This window comes from Lemur catta, chromosome 1 (genome assembly GCF_020740605.2).
Source record: "Lemur catta isolate mLemCat1 chromosome 1, mLemCat1.pri, whole genome shotgun sequence".
In the NCBI taxonomy this organism is placed as follows: domain Eukaryota; kingdom Metazoa; phylum Chordata; class Mammalia; order Primates; family Lemuridae; genus Lemur; species Lemur catta.
Genome location: NC_059128.1, coordinates 84,590,762 through 84,607,597, shown reverse-complemented (window position 1 = coordinate 84,607,597; position 16,836 = coordinate 84,590,762). Strand labels below are relative to the sequence as shown.

Here is a 16,836-nt window from a genome sequence, read left to right as displayed (position 1 = left end):
TCAGTAGCACTTTCTCAGCACCCAGAGGCAGACGACTGTCCTGGCAAATAATGGAAAATACAAAGATGAGCAGAACATGATCCCTGAGAAGGTGGGACTGTTGGACCAGAATCCCCCAGAGGGGCCATCAACCATGTCCTGTCAGTCCCCACTCTTAGACCATGTCATTAATTAGGTTGTAGGGAGGCAGTCTCTATAAAAATTGGTCTATTTCAAGAAGATTATGCATAAGACTGCATTTAATGAACTGAAGTTGAGAGATTAGTACCTTAGATAATTTAGTGTTTGGCAGTAAACCTGCTGTTTCACAAGTAAACACTCATTTTTTTTAAGTTCTCCCAACTTGTTTCATTGACATTGCTATTGGAAAGCCTTAAATGCTAGATTGCCAAGTTTAGCTATCATTCAAAAGCTAGTAGGAAGTGGGAGGGGGGGGTATGATGGAAGCAAACACACACAGAGCAGCACTGGAGAATGATTATCCTGGCATTTTTATGTGGGATGGATGAAATTCCTTGGAGAGAGGAACAGAGAGCATGAAGATGCTGGTCAAACAGGAGACAGTTAAACAGACAAAAGAAACACTTTACTCCATGCATATCATTGACTTTGCCTTATGACTCCAGGGCTTTATGAAGCACAATACATCTCGCCAGAATGAACACTGCCTCACCAATTTCGACCTGGCTGAGTATCGGCAGGTGCTGAGTGACTTGGCCATTCAGATCTACCAACAGCTCGTTCGGGTGTTAGAGAACATCCTTCAGCCAATGATCGGTAAGGCCAGGCACTGCTGAGCATGGCAGCCTGCGGATCACGTGCCCATCAATAAATGACCACCAATGAGACATGTTCTGGAGCATGTGTTTCATATGTATTCATATAAATACATGAATTCATATGCATGTATTCATAAAGTAGTAAGTTACAGGCCTAAAATTAGCTAAGGATTTCCAGAAACCCAGCCATAGCTAAAGGATGCATCAAAATCACTGCTTTGACATAACTGAAACAGCAGTATCTGGCTCCTCCCCAAGGTTTAATCCCCTCTGCCTTAAGGTTGGGTTATGCTTTATACCCAGCAGTAGACTAGGACACTCCTACTTAGGCTTCCTAGGGCCCCAGCTAAAACCAAGGAGGCTTGGGAGGATTTGCACTTTGTCTAATAGGCTGCAGTGAGGTAGCCTGGAAGGTAGTGTGGCAATAAAGACAGTCTCACAGATTTGTCTCAGACATTCCATGTGAGCCGTAAATCTCATGGCCCCTATGGAATTGTTAAAGCCAATTTGGTTTAATGTAGTAGTTTTCTCACTGGCTAAGCAGCCGAGGGGTGTGGTGTGTTTCTATTTACATGTATTCAGCTAAATGTGTGATTTCATGTATCTCTCTATATGTATGCATTCATTCTGTATACTCAGATGGTATTTTTTTAATTTCAAAATATTAAGGGGGTACAAATGTTTTAGGTTACATGGTTCATTTTTTTTTTTTTTTTGAGACAGAGTCTCACTTTGTTGCCCTGGCTAGAGTGAGTGCCGTGGCGTCAGCCTAGCTCACAGCAACTTCAAACTCCTGGGCTTAAGTGATCCTACTACCTCAGCCTCCCGAGTAGCTGGGACTACAGGCATGCGCCACCATGCCCAGCTAATTTTTTCTATATATATTTTTAGTTGGCCAGATAATTTATTTCTATTTTTAGTAGAGACGGGGTCTTGCTCAGGCTGGTCTCGAACTCCTGACCTCGAGCGATCCACTCGCCTCGGCCTCCCAGAGGGCTAGGATTACAGGCATGAGCCACCGCGCCCGGCCCATGGTTCATTTTTGTAATGTTTGAGTCCTGGCTATAGGTATGGCCATCACCCAAACAGTGAACATAGTACCCATTAGGTTGGTTTTTCCCCATCCTCCCCATTTGATTTCTGCTGAGTTTTACTTCCTTCTGTGCACATGTGTGCTCATCAGTTAGTTCCAATTTAATAGTGAGTACATATGTGATGTTTGTTTTTCCATTCTTGAGATACTTCCATTAGGAGAATGGTTTCCACTTCCATCCAGATTGTTGCAAAGGTATTAATTCATCTTTTTTATGGCTGAGTAATACTCCATGGTATACATATACTACATTTTATTAATCCACTCATGAATTGATGGGTACTTGGGTTGATTCCACATCTTTGCAATTGTGACTTGTGCTGCAGTAAACATTAGAGTGCAGATATCTTTTTGATGAAAAGTCATCTTTTCCTTTGGGTAAATATCCAATAGTGGCATTGCCAGATCGAATAGTAGGTCTACTTTTAGTTCTTTGAGGAATCTCCATGCTGTTTTCCATAGAGATTGCACTAATTTGCAGTCCCACCAATGTTGTATAAGCATTCCTTTCTCTCTGCATCCATGCTAGTATCTATTATTTTTTGATTTTTTAATAAAAGCCATTCTAACTGGGGTAAGATAATATCTCATCGTGGGTTTAATTTGCATATCCCTGATGATTAGTGACGTTGAGCATTTTTTCATATGTTTATTGGCCAATTTGTCTTTCTTCTTTTGCGAAGCTTCTGTTCATGTCTTTTGCCCACTTTTTTTTTTTTTTTTTTTTGAGACAGAGTCCAACTTTGTTGCCCAGGCTAGAGTGAGTGCCGTGGCGTCAGTCTAGCTCACAGCAACCTCAAACTCCTGGGCTTAAGCGATCCTACTGCCTCAGCCTCCCGAGGAGCTGGGACTACAGGCATGTGCCACCATGCCCAGCTAATTTTTTTCTATATATATTTTTAGTTGGCCAGATAATTTCTTTCTATTTTTAGTAGAGACGGAGTCTCACTCAGGCTGGTCTAGAACTCCTGACCTCGAGCGATCCATCCGCCTCGGCCTCCCAGAGTGCTCGGATTACAGACGTGAGCCACCACGCCCGGCCCGCCCACTTTTTAATAGGGTTGTTTTTTTCTTGCTGATTTGCTTGAGTTCTTTGTAAATTCTGGTTATTAGCCCTTTATCAGATGTGTGGCTCACAAATATTTTCTGCGATTCCGTAGGTTGTCTATTTGCCCTGTTGATTGTTTCCTTAGCTGTGCGGAAGCTTTTCAGTTTGATCAAATCCCATTTACTAATTTTTATTGTTGCCATGATTGCCATTGGGATCTTAGTCATAAATTCTTTGCCTAGGCCAATATCTAGAAGAGTTTTTCCTAAATTTTCCTCTAGAATTCTTATAGTTTCATGCCTTAGATCTAAGTCTTTTATCCATCTTGAATTGATTTTTGTGAGTGATGAGAGGTAGGGGTCTTATTTCATTCTTCTCCACATGGCTATCCAATTTTCCCAGCACCATTTATTGAATATGGCTTCTTTTCCCTGGTGCACATTGTTGTCTGCTTTGTCAAATATTAGTTGGTTTTAGGTAGGTGGTTTTATATCTGGGTTCTTTGTTCTATTTTTATGCCAATACCATGCCCTTTTGGTTACTATATAGCCTTGCAGTATAGTTTGAAATCTGTTCATGGGATGCCTCTAGAATTGTTCTTGTTGCTTAAGATTTCTTTGGCTATTCAGGCTCTTTTCTGGTTCCAAATAAAGCATAGAATTAGTTTTTCTAAATCTGTGAAGTATGACTTTGGTAATTTGATGGGGACCGCATCTCTCAGTCACTTAACTGCAACGATTTTCAGTGTGAAGTTCTGGGGAAGCTGTGTTTAGCAGAAGGCCATGGCCTTTGCTCTCAAGGGGCTCCCAGTCAGGGAGTGGACATCTCAAAAACATTCTAGGGGAGGCATAAGCCAAATGCTATGAGAGCACAGTAGGGGGAGCAGCAGTGCCACAGATGAGAAGACTAAGTCCTGGAGACTGAGGTTAGCCCAAGTTTCACTGCTATTTTTGGGAAGCCCAGTTTAAGGAAGGGCCCAGCTCTCCAGCCGCACACTAATACCCTCTCCCAAGTCTTCTTCCAGACTATTCAGCATCCTGTCTTTCTTACTATTTTGCCTCTGGAGCTGACATATCATGGAGAAAACTTAACTTTACCCTAACCACTACCTACCTCTCTCAAAAACCCACCCAAGACACCATACACTTGTGCTATCACAAGAATACTGCTTATTTTAGAAAATACGCCATTAAGATTACTTAATTTCATGGAAAGTTTTTTTTTTTTTTTTTTTTTGGTTTTTTTGTTTGTTTGTTTGTTTTTTGGTTTTTGTGGGGGTTTTTTTGTTTGTTTGTTTGTTTGTTTTGAGACAGTGTCGCTTTGTTGCCCTGGCTAGAGTGAGTGCCATGGCATCAGCCTAGCTCACAGCAACCTCAAACTCTTGGGCTTAAGCGATCCTCCTGCCTCAGCCTCCTGAGTAGCTGGGACTACAGGCATGCGCCACCATGCCCGGCTAATTTTTTCCATATATATTTTAGTTGGCCAGATAATTTCTTTCTATTTTTAGTAGAGACGGGGACTCGCTCTTGCTGAGGCTGGTCTCGAACTCCTGACCTCGAGCAATCCACCCGCCTTGGCCTCCCAGAGTGCTAGGATTACAGGTGTGAGCCACCACGCCCGGCCCATGGAAAGTTTTTGAATTTAAGAATTATTCCTTCATTAAAGTTTAAAATCCAGAAGCCCTTTTCCGGTGAAGTTCCTTTTCTTTCCATTTTGGTACTCAGATCATTTTCCTGAGTTGAATGTATGTGTGCACATGAAAACAGGTTATCTTCCAAATCTTCTTCTCTAACAATTGAAATACTCTTGCAGTCTCAGGCATGCTGGAGCATGAAACAATTCAGGGCGTGTCCGGAGTGAAGCCCACAGGGCTAAGAAAGCGCACCTCCAGTATTGCTGACGAGGGCACCTACACGCTGGATTCCATTCTTCGGCAGCTCAATTCCTTCCATTCAGTCATGTGTCAGCACGGCATGGACCCAGAACTGATCAAGCAGGTGGTCAAGCAGATGTTCTACATCGTGGGGGCTATCACCCTGAACAACCTCCTCCTGCGGAAGGACATGTGCTCCTGGAGTAAAGGCATGCAGATCAGGTGAGCAAATGCCAACACCTGTGACAGCTTCTTTTTGCTGCCCAGCTGGCCTGCCAGGTTGTGGAGAGCTGATGACTTGTTTGCAGTCAGTGCACCTGATGTCTGGTGCCATGCGGCCAAGCGGCAAGGGAGGAACTGGCATGGAGCCACTTTCTCTTGCCTGGCTGGATTTCTGCAGATCTCCCTCATTATTGTGCCTTGTCTGTGCCTTACCAACAGGTTCTCACATTGCTTGACTTGCTTGATAGGAAACCCCGCTCCATTGTGAAGCTAACTTGTTTGAGGGGGTGAAGAGATGACATAAAAATACACGAAGATGAGATAGCCGCTTTCTCTCTTTTTGTGTGTGTTTTAATTACACAATAAGAAAATATTAAATTATAATGAAGATTTCTAATGTTTGAGTGCTCTTAGAAATATATTTTGGCAAAATACCTTTTTGTACTTATGGCAACAAGAACAGGTCTTATATATCTTTTATTAACATTTGAAATATACCTCCTCGGTATTTTAAGAAAATCTGTACTTAATTTTATGCCTGACTACTCCTCACCGTAACCTCATTATTATAATAGACTTGATTATTTTTTGCAAATATTTATTTTATAACAACTGGAATATTCACCAGGAGGGGGGAAAAGAATTTCCACTACAGAAGTCTTTAGTTACTCAATCTCAGGAAACCTTAGTGTTCTTTTCAGAACATTCTGACCCACATCTAATCAGTTAACTTTAAGAAGATAATGCTATCCATTCAGGTAGTAACTTATTATCTATAAGCTTTGCTTATAAATGTGAAGACAGCCATTGTAATATCAAAATGGCTTCTGTTTGCCTGATGACTAAGTTCTGATTGGGGTCCATTCACCTCAGTCTTAGTTTGAGAACAAGTGTCACTTGGTTGGCCACCTCGTGAAACCTCAGCATCTTTGCAGTTTCTTGTCTTTCTCCCTATTTGAAGTCTTTGTCTCTTCCAAGGGCCCTCTCTTGCCCCTCTCTCCTTCCATCCCTCAGCTCCCTCAGGCCACTACCTCCATCTCCCAGGTGAGGCACACAAGGGAGATCTGGTTATTCAGTTACCTCATTTGGAGTTAGCTTTAAGGGAGAGAGAGTGCTTTGAGGATTATCAGGTCTCAGCCCGCAAAAGGGACCCATCTCTGAAATTGTAAGAGAGGCTAGAAAGTGTTTTCTGGTCAGCTCACCAATAAGGATAGAGCCATATTGTATATTCTATTTTATTAATTAGCAAGTCTTACAACTTTTGCTATTATGCCTCCATTTCTATCTTTCATTAAAGAGAATTATATTCTCTTGTCATTTAATCTTATATAATTATGATTATAAACCTCATGACTATTTATAATGATAAATTTTTAAGCACAGCTGATGAGATTTAAGAAAATTGAACAAAAATACTGCCTGTCATTTTAACAGAAAATCCTGACAAGGCCACATACAATTAAAACATTGATGACAACATTCAGGAAATTTGCATTGTGTCTCTCATTCTCCCCCCCCCCTTTTTTTTTTTTTTTTTTTGGCAAAGGTATAACGTCAGTCAACTGGAAGAATGGCTACGTGACAAGAATCTGATGAACAGTGGAGCTAAAGAAACCTTAGAACCTCTCATTCAGGCTGCTCAGCTTTTGCAAGTGAAAAAGAAGACAGATGATGATGCAGAAGCTATTTGTTGCATGTGCAATGCTTTAACTACTGCCCAGGTAAAGCAACTTTCCCTATTATAAAATAATTTAATATTCATCAAAGATGATCTTTAGAGAAGTAAAGTCTTCTAGTTATTGCTGTGTCTCTGAGCTGACTTCATCTGTGTCAGAGCACATATATGTCTGTACAGATCTCAAAGGAGATTTTACCAGAAATTAGTACTTTTTAGTGTGAGTCTATATTTAATATTCAGCAAATATTTATTGAATGCCTACAGTGTTCTGCATAATGGTGCAGGCACTGGGATACAACCATAAACAAAACAAAGTCCCTGCTCGCATGGGATATACACTCTATGGAGTTTATAGTCCATAAAATAATTTTCTATATTATTTGATAATTGAATGATTTTTTTAGACTTCTTTTGTTTAAAACAGGTAACTCTTGTTCCTTCAATTCAACAAATGACTAATTGAGCTCCCATCTCAAGGTACCATACTTGTCACTGAGGGAAATGCTTCAATAAAGTATCTCCCCCAGCCTTTAAGGAGTTTGCAGTTCAGTAGGGAAGGCAGAGATGTACCCAGCTGACTCTACCATAGAGGTTCTAATAAGGTCTATAGTAGGAGGTCTAAAGGACTGAGGGGTGATAACTGACTGTGTTCAGGGATGGTCCATTAAGCTGGGCATTGAATTTGAGGAAGTGAGAGGATGGGAATGGCATTTGAGAACAATGGCAATAGCATGAGGCAAGGCACAGTCTCGAACATGCCCATTTTTCTTCTGCCCAGGCATTTTCTTAGACTTTCTTACTGGTTATCACATATTTCATAACATAGATGTCTTTAGTTCTGTCCAATGCAATTAAAACTCAATAAGTAGATAATTGGAAACAAAATTTGCAGCTTCTTAATGCCGAACTCATATTTACATAAATTCTTGCTAAGAATAAAGCAGAACCACACTACTGAATAACGATCTTGAGATTTCCCCCCCATTTTTGCCACATGTGGAGAGTGGGGGAAGCCTGACTTTATACAAGAGTTTGCTGTCATCCAACTTTTAAAGAATAACTTCAATGCTTTAATTCACTCTAAGCATTAATTTCATAGAGTGAGGTAGACCTATAGTTTATTTATTTAGCAAATTTTATTTAACAAAGTGGTCCTACTTTTCAAAGTTCTAATACTTGCTTCTGAGGGGCTAATCACTGATTTACTTTGTCACTCACAGACCTGATAAACATGCCCACTTTCTAATTCACATCTCTCTGGTGCTTAGTTTGTTCTTTGCCTGTAGACCAGCACTGTCCTGCATTTAATTTTAATTTTAATTTTATTTTAATTAATTTAAATTTAAATAGTCACATGTGGATAGTGACTACTATTGTATTAGACTACTATTGTATTGGACCGTACAGCTTTAGACAATACTTTGAAAGTGGAAATATTTTTCTATCTTCTATGGACAATGATTTATTTTCATTAGAAAAGAGACATGACCATTTTACAAAAGAAATTAATTTGACTTTTGTTTAAAGAACTTCATACCCTCTAATTAATTGGTTAATTTCTTTAGAGGTTTTTGTTGTTATTCATGTTATTAATTTATAGTAACTTACCTTTCATAAAAATAATGGTTTTTTAAAAAAACAATCAAAAATATATAATTCTGTTATTTTTTAATATGGCTAGATATGTATTTGTATATTAAGAGAGCAAGTTGCAGAATAGTATTAATAGAATGAACCCCATTTGTATAAGAATAACATAAGCTAGAATGTGTATAGAAAGTAGCTAGATGGATACTCAAGACATGGTAAACAGTTGCCACTTTGGGAAACTGGGAGGATGGGAGTGGGGCACTCTTATTTTTCTATTTTGCATTGTTTGAATGTTTTTCTAAATACATATGGCTTCTTAAAATATTATACAAATATTACATTAATACATTCTTGTAAAATTCAAATACAAAGGTAAATATGCCCTTCAGATCAGCTCCTTCTTCCCTCTTGTCCCAACCCACCCCTGAGTAGAATTGAAAACTATATGCACAGATCGTTTTAATTTTCCACGTTATAGGTACACAGTGTGTATTTGATAATATGCCAAAAACTTTGATCATTTCATTTCTCACAGATTGTCAAAGTGTTGAATTTGTATACTCCAGTTAATGAGTTTGAAGAAAGAGTCTCTGTATCATTTATTCGTACTATACAGGTAAGAGCTCCTGTCTTTTCTTTTTCTTTGATTCAACAACAGTCTTTTGAATGGAAAATTTACAATTGATTGAAGGATAATGTGTTTTTATCTTTTATTATATTATTTTGTCTCATTGTACTATTTTGATAACTGTTTATTCAGAAAATGAAGTGATTTTAAAACAAAGATTAACATTCTTCATTAGCTGAGAATTTTTTGATAGAAATTTTGGCAGAAAAAAGTCTTTTAGATTCAGAAAACTGATACTCTGTTTATTTTCGTTTTTCTTCATCGTCTCAGATGCGTTTACGAGACAGGAAAGACTCTCCTCAGCTGCTCATGGATGCTAAACACATCTTTCCTGTCACCTTTCCTTTTAACCCATCCTCCCTCGCACTAGAAACCATCCAGATTCCAGCCAGCTTGGGCCTGGGATTCATTTCACGGGTCTGAACATGATGCCCAGGCAAACATTGACAATACGTTTCTTGCCTGAAATAAGAACACATTATTTCCAGTAAGCTACTGAAAATACATTTTTAAAGAGAAAGTACTGATTATCTCCAGAACAAGAGATTAGTAACTGGAAATCTCCCTTGAATGCTTTCATCACCTTGGAAACAAAGATATGCTCCTTTGTGTTGTATTATCTTTACAGCAACACTCATCCTTGATCAGTTAGGTACCCTGAGTCTAAATGCAGGTGAATGATGGAATGAAGGGAGGGAGAGAGGAAGGAGAGGAGGAGGAAAATGTGTCTTCAGCTGCCAGCATTTATTTTAAATCCTTAACACTGCATTTAAGTGGTATAAAAAACATAAATTCCTTATATGAGCTGTTGGTAGGAAGGCACCAAGAAAGAACCTCCTTTGTACTAAACAGAAGAATTGAAAGAAAAGTCGCCCTTGAGTACATATCATATCAGTTTAGGAATCAATTGTGTTGATATTGTCAAACTGGATCAAGAAATAAACTGGCAATATGTAAAGTAATTGGTCAAGTAACTTCCTTATTTGTGTCACTATGATATAGAGATATTAAATGAATGTTGGTTTGCTATATAGCATAGATGTCCATTTACTGTAGCTTACTGAGCATTTTAAATTGCTGCTATATATTATCTTCTTAAAATGTAAGTGATATTCTTATTAGGCACTACAACAATAAGCTCTTTTATCAACTGTTTACAATTCAATCAAATCACAGTTTTAACTGGATTATATGCAAATATCTATGGATTCACCTGCACAAGTAGAAGACACTGGAAAGTCATGTAGTAATATGACAAAATGCTTGACACTTAGGGGTAGGATTAGACCAAGTGGCTACGGTTGATGTCATTATTTATTCAGGATATGTTACACTGATGTGCTATTAATTTCCCGTGGGTGGATATTGCATCAGGGTACAGTGTTATGTGAAGTGACTTATTTTTAGTTACCACATCTGATTCCTGCAGTGCATATTTTCAACCTCAACAACTTTTCTTTCTTCTTCTTAATTTATTAAGAATAAATTTCAGTCACTATCTAGAAAAGATTGTCAGAATATTCATGATTCAGATCTTGAAACATTGATTATCCTATAAATTATACAAAGAAGGTATATAATATTTAATTAATGATTCAGTTTTTAGGCTTTGCAACTTCTGTAAATGTTCTCAGATGCCACTAGATACTTTAAAAAGCATCATATTAGCAATATTTTAAGAAAACTTACATAAGGAAATATAAGAAGATTGTTGAATTTGACAGAGGATTTGGTTCTGTAAGACCCAGATTCTATAAGTTTTCATTCTGAAGTTCTAATTAAACATACTCACCATTTTTTTCTAGAAACCTTGTACAACAAATCCTTCAGGCCGTGCAAAAGCAAATTCTTAGCTTTCATTAGAAACGCTGGTTCTGAGTTACGATCATAGATTATATAACTTAACTGTTAGATGGTCTATAAAAATGACATATCTTATTAAAATATGTGCAATATTATTTATAGAAGTCAAACAGTTTCAAATCAGTGATAAACATTACTATTAAAAGATAAATACTGTCAATTTATTTGGGCCTCAGTTTCCTTGCTTATAAAATAAGAGGGCTGGACAACTGATTTTTAAGGTCCCTTCCGCATCTAAACTTCTCTCCTCTCGGCATTTGGATCCTAGAGAAAAGAGCTGCAGCTAATCAGTAAGTCCATCGTCTGGTGGAGAGAGAAGTGTGTGGTTCCTGTCAATTCCGTAGGATTAGTGAAATGTAAAATTACAAGTTTGTGTAGCCGCAACCTCTCTCAAACGTACATGATTTATGTATATGCTTTAAAAAGTCCTACTATATTTGTATTATTTGAAAATTCATTAGTTTAAGTCAGTTTTATTACATCATGTACTGCTTTATTGAGTTTATTTATTTATTTGCAATATCAACCAAAAACACTACTAATTCAATCAGATTCTCCCAATTTTTCCTGGTTGTCAATGTGGTTTTCACTGAACAATTAATTCATAATCATGTGGTTAGTACTGACTGTGTCAGAGTCTAACAGCATAGATGGGACATGAGGGGGGAGTTGCTAGGGAAATACAACCATGGTAGGCTGTCCACCTCAGCCCTGGAAATCCTCCCGGACCCTTCCCCCAGCTTAGTCCTGTGCGGTGTGACCCACGCACTCCCTGAATCTTGTCAGATCTTCAAGATCACTCTGTAGCGCCCACTGCCATGCAGCCCTTTTTCTTACTCTAGAGAGCCCATGTCCTGAAGTGTCTCTGGTCTGGGCCTTTACCTCTCTCCTGTCTCCTGTCTTTCTGCTGTCACGTGTTGGAGCCACTGTTCCACACCTGGGCCAGACCTCCCACTGCTGCCTTGTGCCGTTTCTCCTGTTCCAGTGATGGTGGCACAAAGGTTGTGCTACTCCAGGGCTCCAGCTTCCTCCAGGGCCTACCCAGAACCCCAGACGGGGATCTGAATTAACTTCTCATGGTGGCCTAAAGATTGTTAGTCATGAAAAGCATACCCTAAAACCAGGGAACCCCAGTACATGACTCTGGTATACTACTTTCTTAGGTGCACGAGATTCTGCTGACTGTGGGTTCCCTTTGACCAGCTTGAGGATTGCCTTCCCTCTGTCCACACTCTCTCACTCACCTTCACACACACACCCCTGCCAGCCTTTCCCCTGCCCATGTAACCATCTCTTCTCCTTCCCTCAACTTGCCACGTATCCCGTCCCCTGCAGACTTGCCTGCTGTTAGTGCACTGAAAGCAGGTGGATGGAATCAGTCCTCAGTTGCCCCAGCTGGCCCTCCTGGTGCTTATCCTCAGGCCAATCTTTGCACAAGTTCTTGTTCTCAATTCTCTGCAATACATTCTTTAACCTTATCGCTAATTGGCGTTTTCGTAATTCCTCTGTGCCACACAATAGCAATTCAAAGGCAGAGATTTTAAAAGCCACCACAGTTCTTTGTCTCTATAGTCCCCTCCCCACCGACATTACATACAGACTCACCTGACGTCTTGGAACACAAAGCTAAAAATTAAAAGTAGTTTCCCTTCTTGTAGCTTTTTTTTAGGCTGAGGCTTTGATCTGCCTGAGAGTAACTCTGAAAGGAGGGAAGATGAATATGAGATAAAATCCTCAAACGTGTAGCTTCACGATTACTTTGGAAGTTTTGAAAATTTCCATATACCTGACACTTCTTTCATTGGATGCAAAAGTACCAAAATACATTCCAAAGCCAACTGATAGGAGATTTGGGGGATTTGTGTCAGTTTGGATGATTTACTTTGTTATTCCTTCATTTCAGTGCGTAATTGAGAGTTGGCCCTTTCTGGGTGAGTAATTCTGTGTAATATATATCAACTCTTTTAATAACATAGTGAGGGAGCTATGAAAATATTTTATTAGAATTTCAGTGTAGTGATTGTTGTGAGAAATTTCCTGGTAACCCAAGAAAAATGGTTACAAGCCACCATCCTGAGAAGTCCTCACAGAATATTCTCTTTCTCTTTCTCTCTCTCTCTGTCTCTCTCTCACAGAGTTGCCAGTTCATAGAGTTCCTCAGCAGGTATTGTTGAGGGGCCTCTGGGTGATGTCAACTGCTTAGGGTAAAACAGACAGCTACGATTAGCGTGTGACGCTGACATGGTCCTATTGAAAGTAGTGCAGAAACAGTACCTGTGTCCAGATGTGCTTTCCTGCAGCACTCTCCCTCTGTGTTACCTCACTGCACCCTCACAGCAGTGTGGGTGGTAGATAGGGTGGCTTCTGCAGTCATTCACTGATGGTAACGTGAGATAGAGATAATATGGTTGGTCAGTGACCCTCCTGCAATCATAGAGCCCTACAGCGGTTGCACTGTCCCATACAAAGCAGTGGCAGGGTGGGCACATGTGAGGCAGGAGGCTTTAAAAAGTCACACTTTTTAAAGGAGGTCGCGTTTTGTCCCTTCTAGTACCCGTGGGCTCTCTAGGCCAGCAAGGGGTGCTCTTTTTCCTTATCAGAGTCGGCAGCTGGCATGTGGGAACTGAGCAAATGATGAGTGCCAGATTATTTGTTCTAAGGAGACCAAGTACCCAGCGCCAGTTGGTTTTCTTTTTTATCATAGTTACCTGCTATAACTAGGCTTGACTTTTGTCATGAATCGGTGCTCACTGGAAGGGTGCGCTACTCTGTGGTTAGGCATTAATTAGTAGCAGCTGTCTCAACCAAAAAGCCAGGAAACAGTGCAAGCCTTTCTAAAGTTAAGAGGAAGGTCACTCTCCACACACCCCTCAGAGTCCCTGTTACAGCCATCAGGTGAGCTGCACAGCCGCAGGCCACCCTCCCAATTTAGGTCCTCAGCACAGAGGAGCCCAGGCCACTGGGCACCTTCTGAGGGCTGTCCACCGGACAGACCACCTACAAGTCAATGTGTATTTGGACACGACGGTGTGTGCATGCTGCAGGTGTTGACCTTGGAGCTAGGAGGTGTGCCGTGTGCATGCGTGTTACAGAGGCTCTGTGTATTGCCGTGGCCTCTCTGTGGCTAAGTGCATTGTAATTTGTTCTCAGGCTGTGCTGTGAGGGCCGCCTTAACCCTTGCTCCCTTCCCTTCTAGAGCTGCCTTAAGTTCTCCAGAACTTTTCCTCTGTGAGGGGTATCTTGCCTGGAAGGATATCTTGCCCTGTTTCTCAAGGTTTTCTGAAGGTTTTGATTGGGGGTGGCCTCCAACCACTAATTCCTTTCCCCTCTTCCTGCATGACTCCCCTCCTCCTGTCACTTTCTCCTTCCTTTCCTGTCCAAACAGGGATTAGAACTACAGGGCAGCAACAATCTCAGAGCCAATGTAATGTCAGCTTAGAAAATGTTCCTGAGTTAGTGGAACTCTGTGTCACAATAAGCAAATTAACATATGGAAGAAATACAGAGATAGGCTAGATTCTTGGTAATACTTCAAAGTCTTGTTTTCCACTAACCTTTTCTTAAGAAAGGTAAAGGGTACAACTCTAAAACTTTTCATGGACGTTCTTGAAAAAACAAATTTTAAGAACCCTACATTATAAAAGGTTGAGTAAAAACAGGAAAGAGTGCTATAAGTTCTAATCCATTGTATTACCCTAAATTAAACAAACCAACTCAGAATTAAAGTAGATTTCTCAATAGATCAGGAAATGAAAAATACTATGTAAAATATCTTCCAAAATGCATTTTATACATTTTTTATTTTGTAATTTGATCTAGCTAAAATGTTCATTAGCTTAACTTGATAGGTATTATTGGATTCATAAAATGTCTGAAAATGACTATCATTTCCTTAGTATTGTAATGCTTGAAATATTTGAAAGAAAAATGATTTTTTTTTTTTTTTTAGTTGAAATTGGTATATATAATTCAATGCTTGGTAAGTCAGTACATTTTCTTGCATTTTTCAGTCACCAGTTTCAAATATCTTATTGTTACCATTCTGTTATAAAATTTTAGCCTACATTTCAGGCTTTCTAAATCATTTGAGCCATTATGTTTTTCTAAAAAATGGTGAGTTTTTTTAAAAATATGGATATGTATGTTGTAATTTATGATTCCTAGTTATGTATTTTTGTAGGATCGCAGAGTAACATTGAGTTTTTTGTGTCTTTGGAAAATTTCAATTGCTCTAACAGTGTTGCACAGAAATGAGCTCATGACATCTAACATACTGTATTTTGTTAACTTTATTTATTAATTTACTATGAAATGGACATGCCTTTTAACTATGATGAAATTGAACATTGCAGTTTTTTGTATATTTTCCCTTGTTGGGTCTGGAGAAGGAATTCTACTTTGATCTGCATAGAAAAACATGATATCATCTTTGGAAAGTTCTTAAGTGAAATGTTTACCCATTAAAAAGGAAGCAGAAATACTTCTGAGAAGTGAAAGGCATTATCAACTAACTCTGGTTTTAAACTGAACCCATTCTAGCATATCTTATGTGAAATTTTTAAAAATAAGTTAATAATTCACCTCATATCAACGAAAGCCTTTGAAACATGGGTTTTCACTAGATATCACCTAGTGCTAAGATAAAAACCAAAACAATATCAGAATGACATTTATGCTCTAAATTTGTAGTTGTCTAATATTGTGCTTAGTAAATGTGTGTCATTAATGCTGTATTCTCCTAGCTATTATAGAATATTGTTTAAATAAAGATATGAATATAAAGGGTTTTTGTCAATGTCTTATAAATAAACCTCCTGCACATTGTAAAACATCAAAACAAATTGTTTTCCTGCAGACTGGTGAATGTAAATATAACCTCTCCTTATGAGAGTATTCTAAGGAGTCTCAGAAATTTCAAAGTTGGCAAGTTACTCTTCTATACTGGAAAATATAGTGATATATATGATGAATGGAATTGGCAAACACTGAAACAAAACAAGCAAACAAAAACAATTGAGGAAAAGGAAGCATCTTTTCTTCAAGAGGAAGTTATGCCTAAATATATCGGAATTCTTTGCCAGAGAAATAGACATAGCCAAGGGGCATTTGATATAATCTACTTATAATTTCAAAAGATTCAGGATGTGATTTATATCAAAAGTTCTACTTCTAATAGAGTAGGAGAGTAGACAAATTTTTTTACATTGAAGAGAGATCAAAGAAGTATGTAGATGTACTTCTCTGGATAGAGAAATAAAGAGCAGGGTTATTCAGATCTGTGATTGAATTAGTCTCAGCTTCATTTATAGTAAGAAATGAATACAGTCATGCGCCACATAACATTTTGGAGCAATGATGGATGGAATATATGATGGTGGTCCCATAAGATTATAAGACAGTATTTGTACTGTACCTTTTCTGTTTAAATGTGTTTAGATACACAAATACCATTGTGTTACAGTTGCCTACAGTATTCAGTATAGTAACATGCTGTGTTAGCCTAGGAGCAAGAGGTTATACCGTATAGCCTAGGTGTGTAGTAGGCTACCATCTGGGTTTGTGTAAGTACACTCTGTGATGTTTACACAATGATGAAAGTGCCTAATAATGCATTTCTTAGAGCATATCCTTTTCAAGTGACACGTGACTGTACATGGTTTTTTGTGTAGATTATACACTTCCTACCTCCATATCATAACACATTTATTCGTTCAACTCATTTATTAAGCACTTTTATGGGTACCATGACAGGCCCAAGAAATATAGCAGTATCCAAATTAAGTTCAGTTACTGCCCCAATAGACTATAGTCTAGTTCTATGGTCCCCAACCCCTGTTACGAACCAGGCCGCATGGCAGGAAGTGAGTGGCAGGCAAGTGAGCGAAGCTTCATCTATATTTAGAGCCGCTCCCCATCACTGGCATCATTGCTTGAGCTCTGCCTAATGTCAGCGGTGGCATTAGATTCTAATAGGAGCATGAACCCTACTATAAACTGTACATGCAAAGGATCTAGACTGTGCACTCCTTAGGAGAATCTAATGCCTGATGATCTGAGGTGGA

General features: G+C 39.0%; 1 protein-coding gene across 5 annotated transcripts in view; it reads left to right on the top strand.

Moving 5' to 3' along the window:
• MYO5A (myosin VA) overlaps window positions 1–15,556 on the top strand; it is a 195,362-nt gene extending 179,806 nt beyond the window's left edge. For all 5 annotated transcript variants that reach the window (XM_045529431.1, XM_045529454.1, XM_045529444.1 and 2 more), the window contains 5 exons: window positions 627–777; window positions 4,733–5,015; window positions 6,562–6,736; window positions 8,819–8,899; window positions 9,182–15,556. In XM_045529431.1, coding sequence (XP_045385387.1) covers window positions 627–777; window positions 4,733–5,015; window positions 6,562–6,736; window positions 8,819–8,899; window positions 9,182–9,334 — 843 coding nt within the window. In that variant the 3' untranslated portion in view covers window positions 9,335–15,556. The remainder of the gene's footprint in view (window positions 1–626; window positions 778–4,732; window positions 5,016–6,561; window positions 6,737–8,818; window positions 8,900–9,181) is intronic.
• Window positions 15,557–16,836: the final 1,280 nt, after the last annotated feature.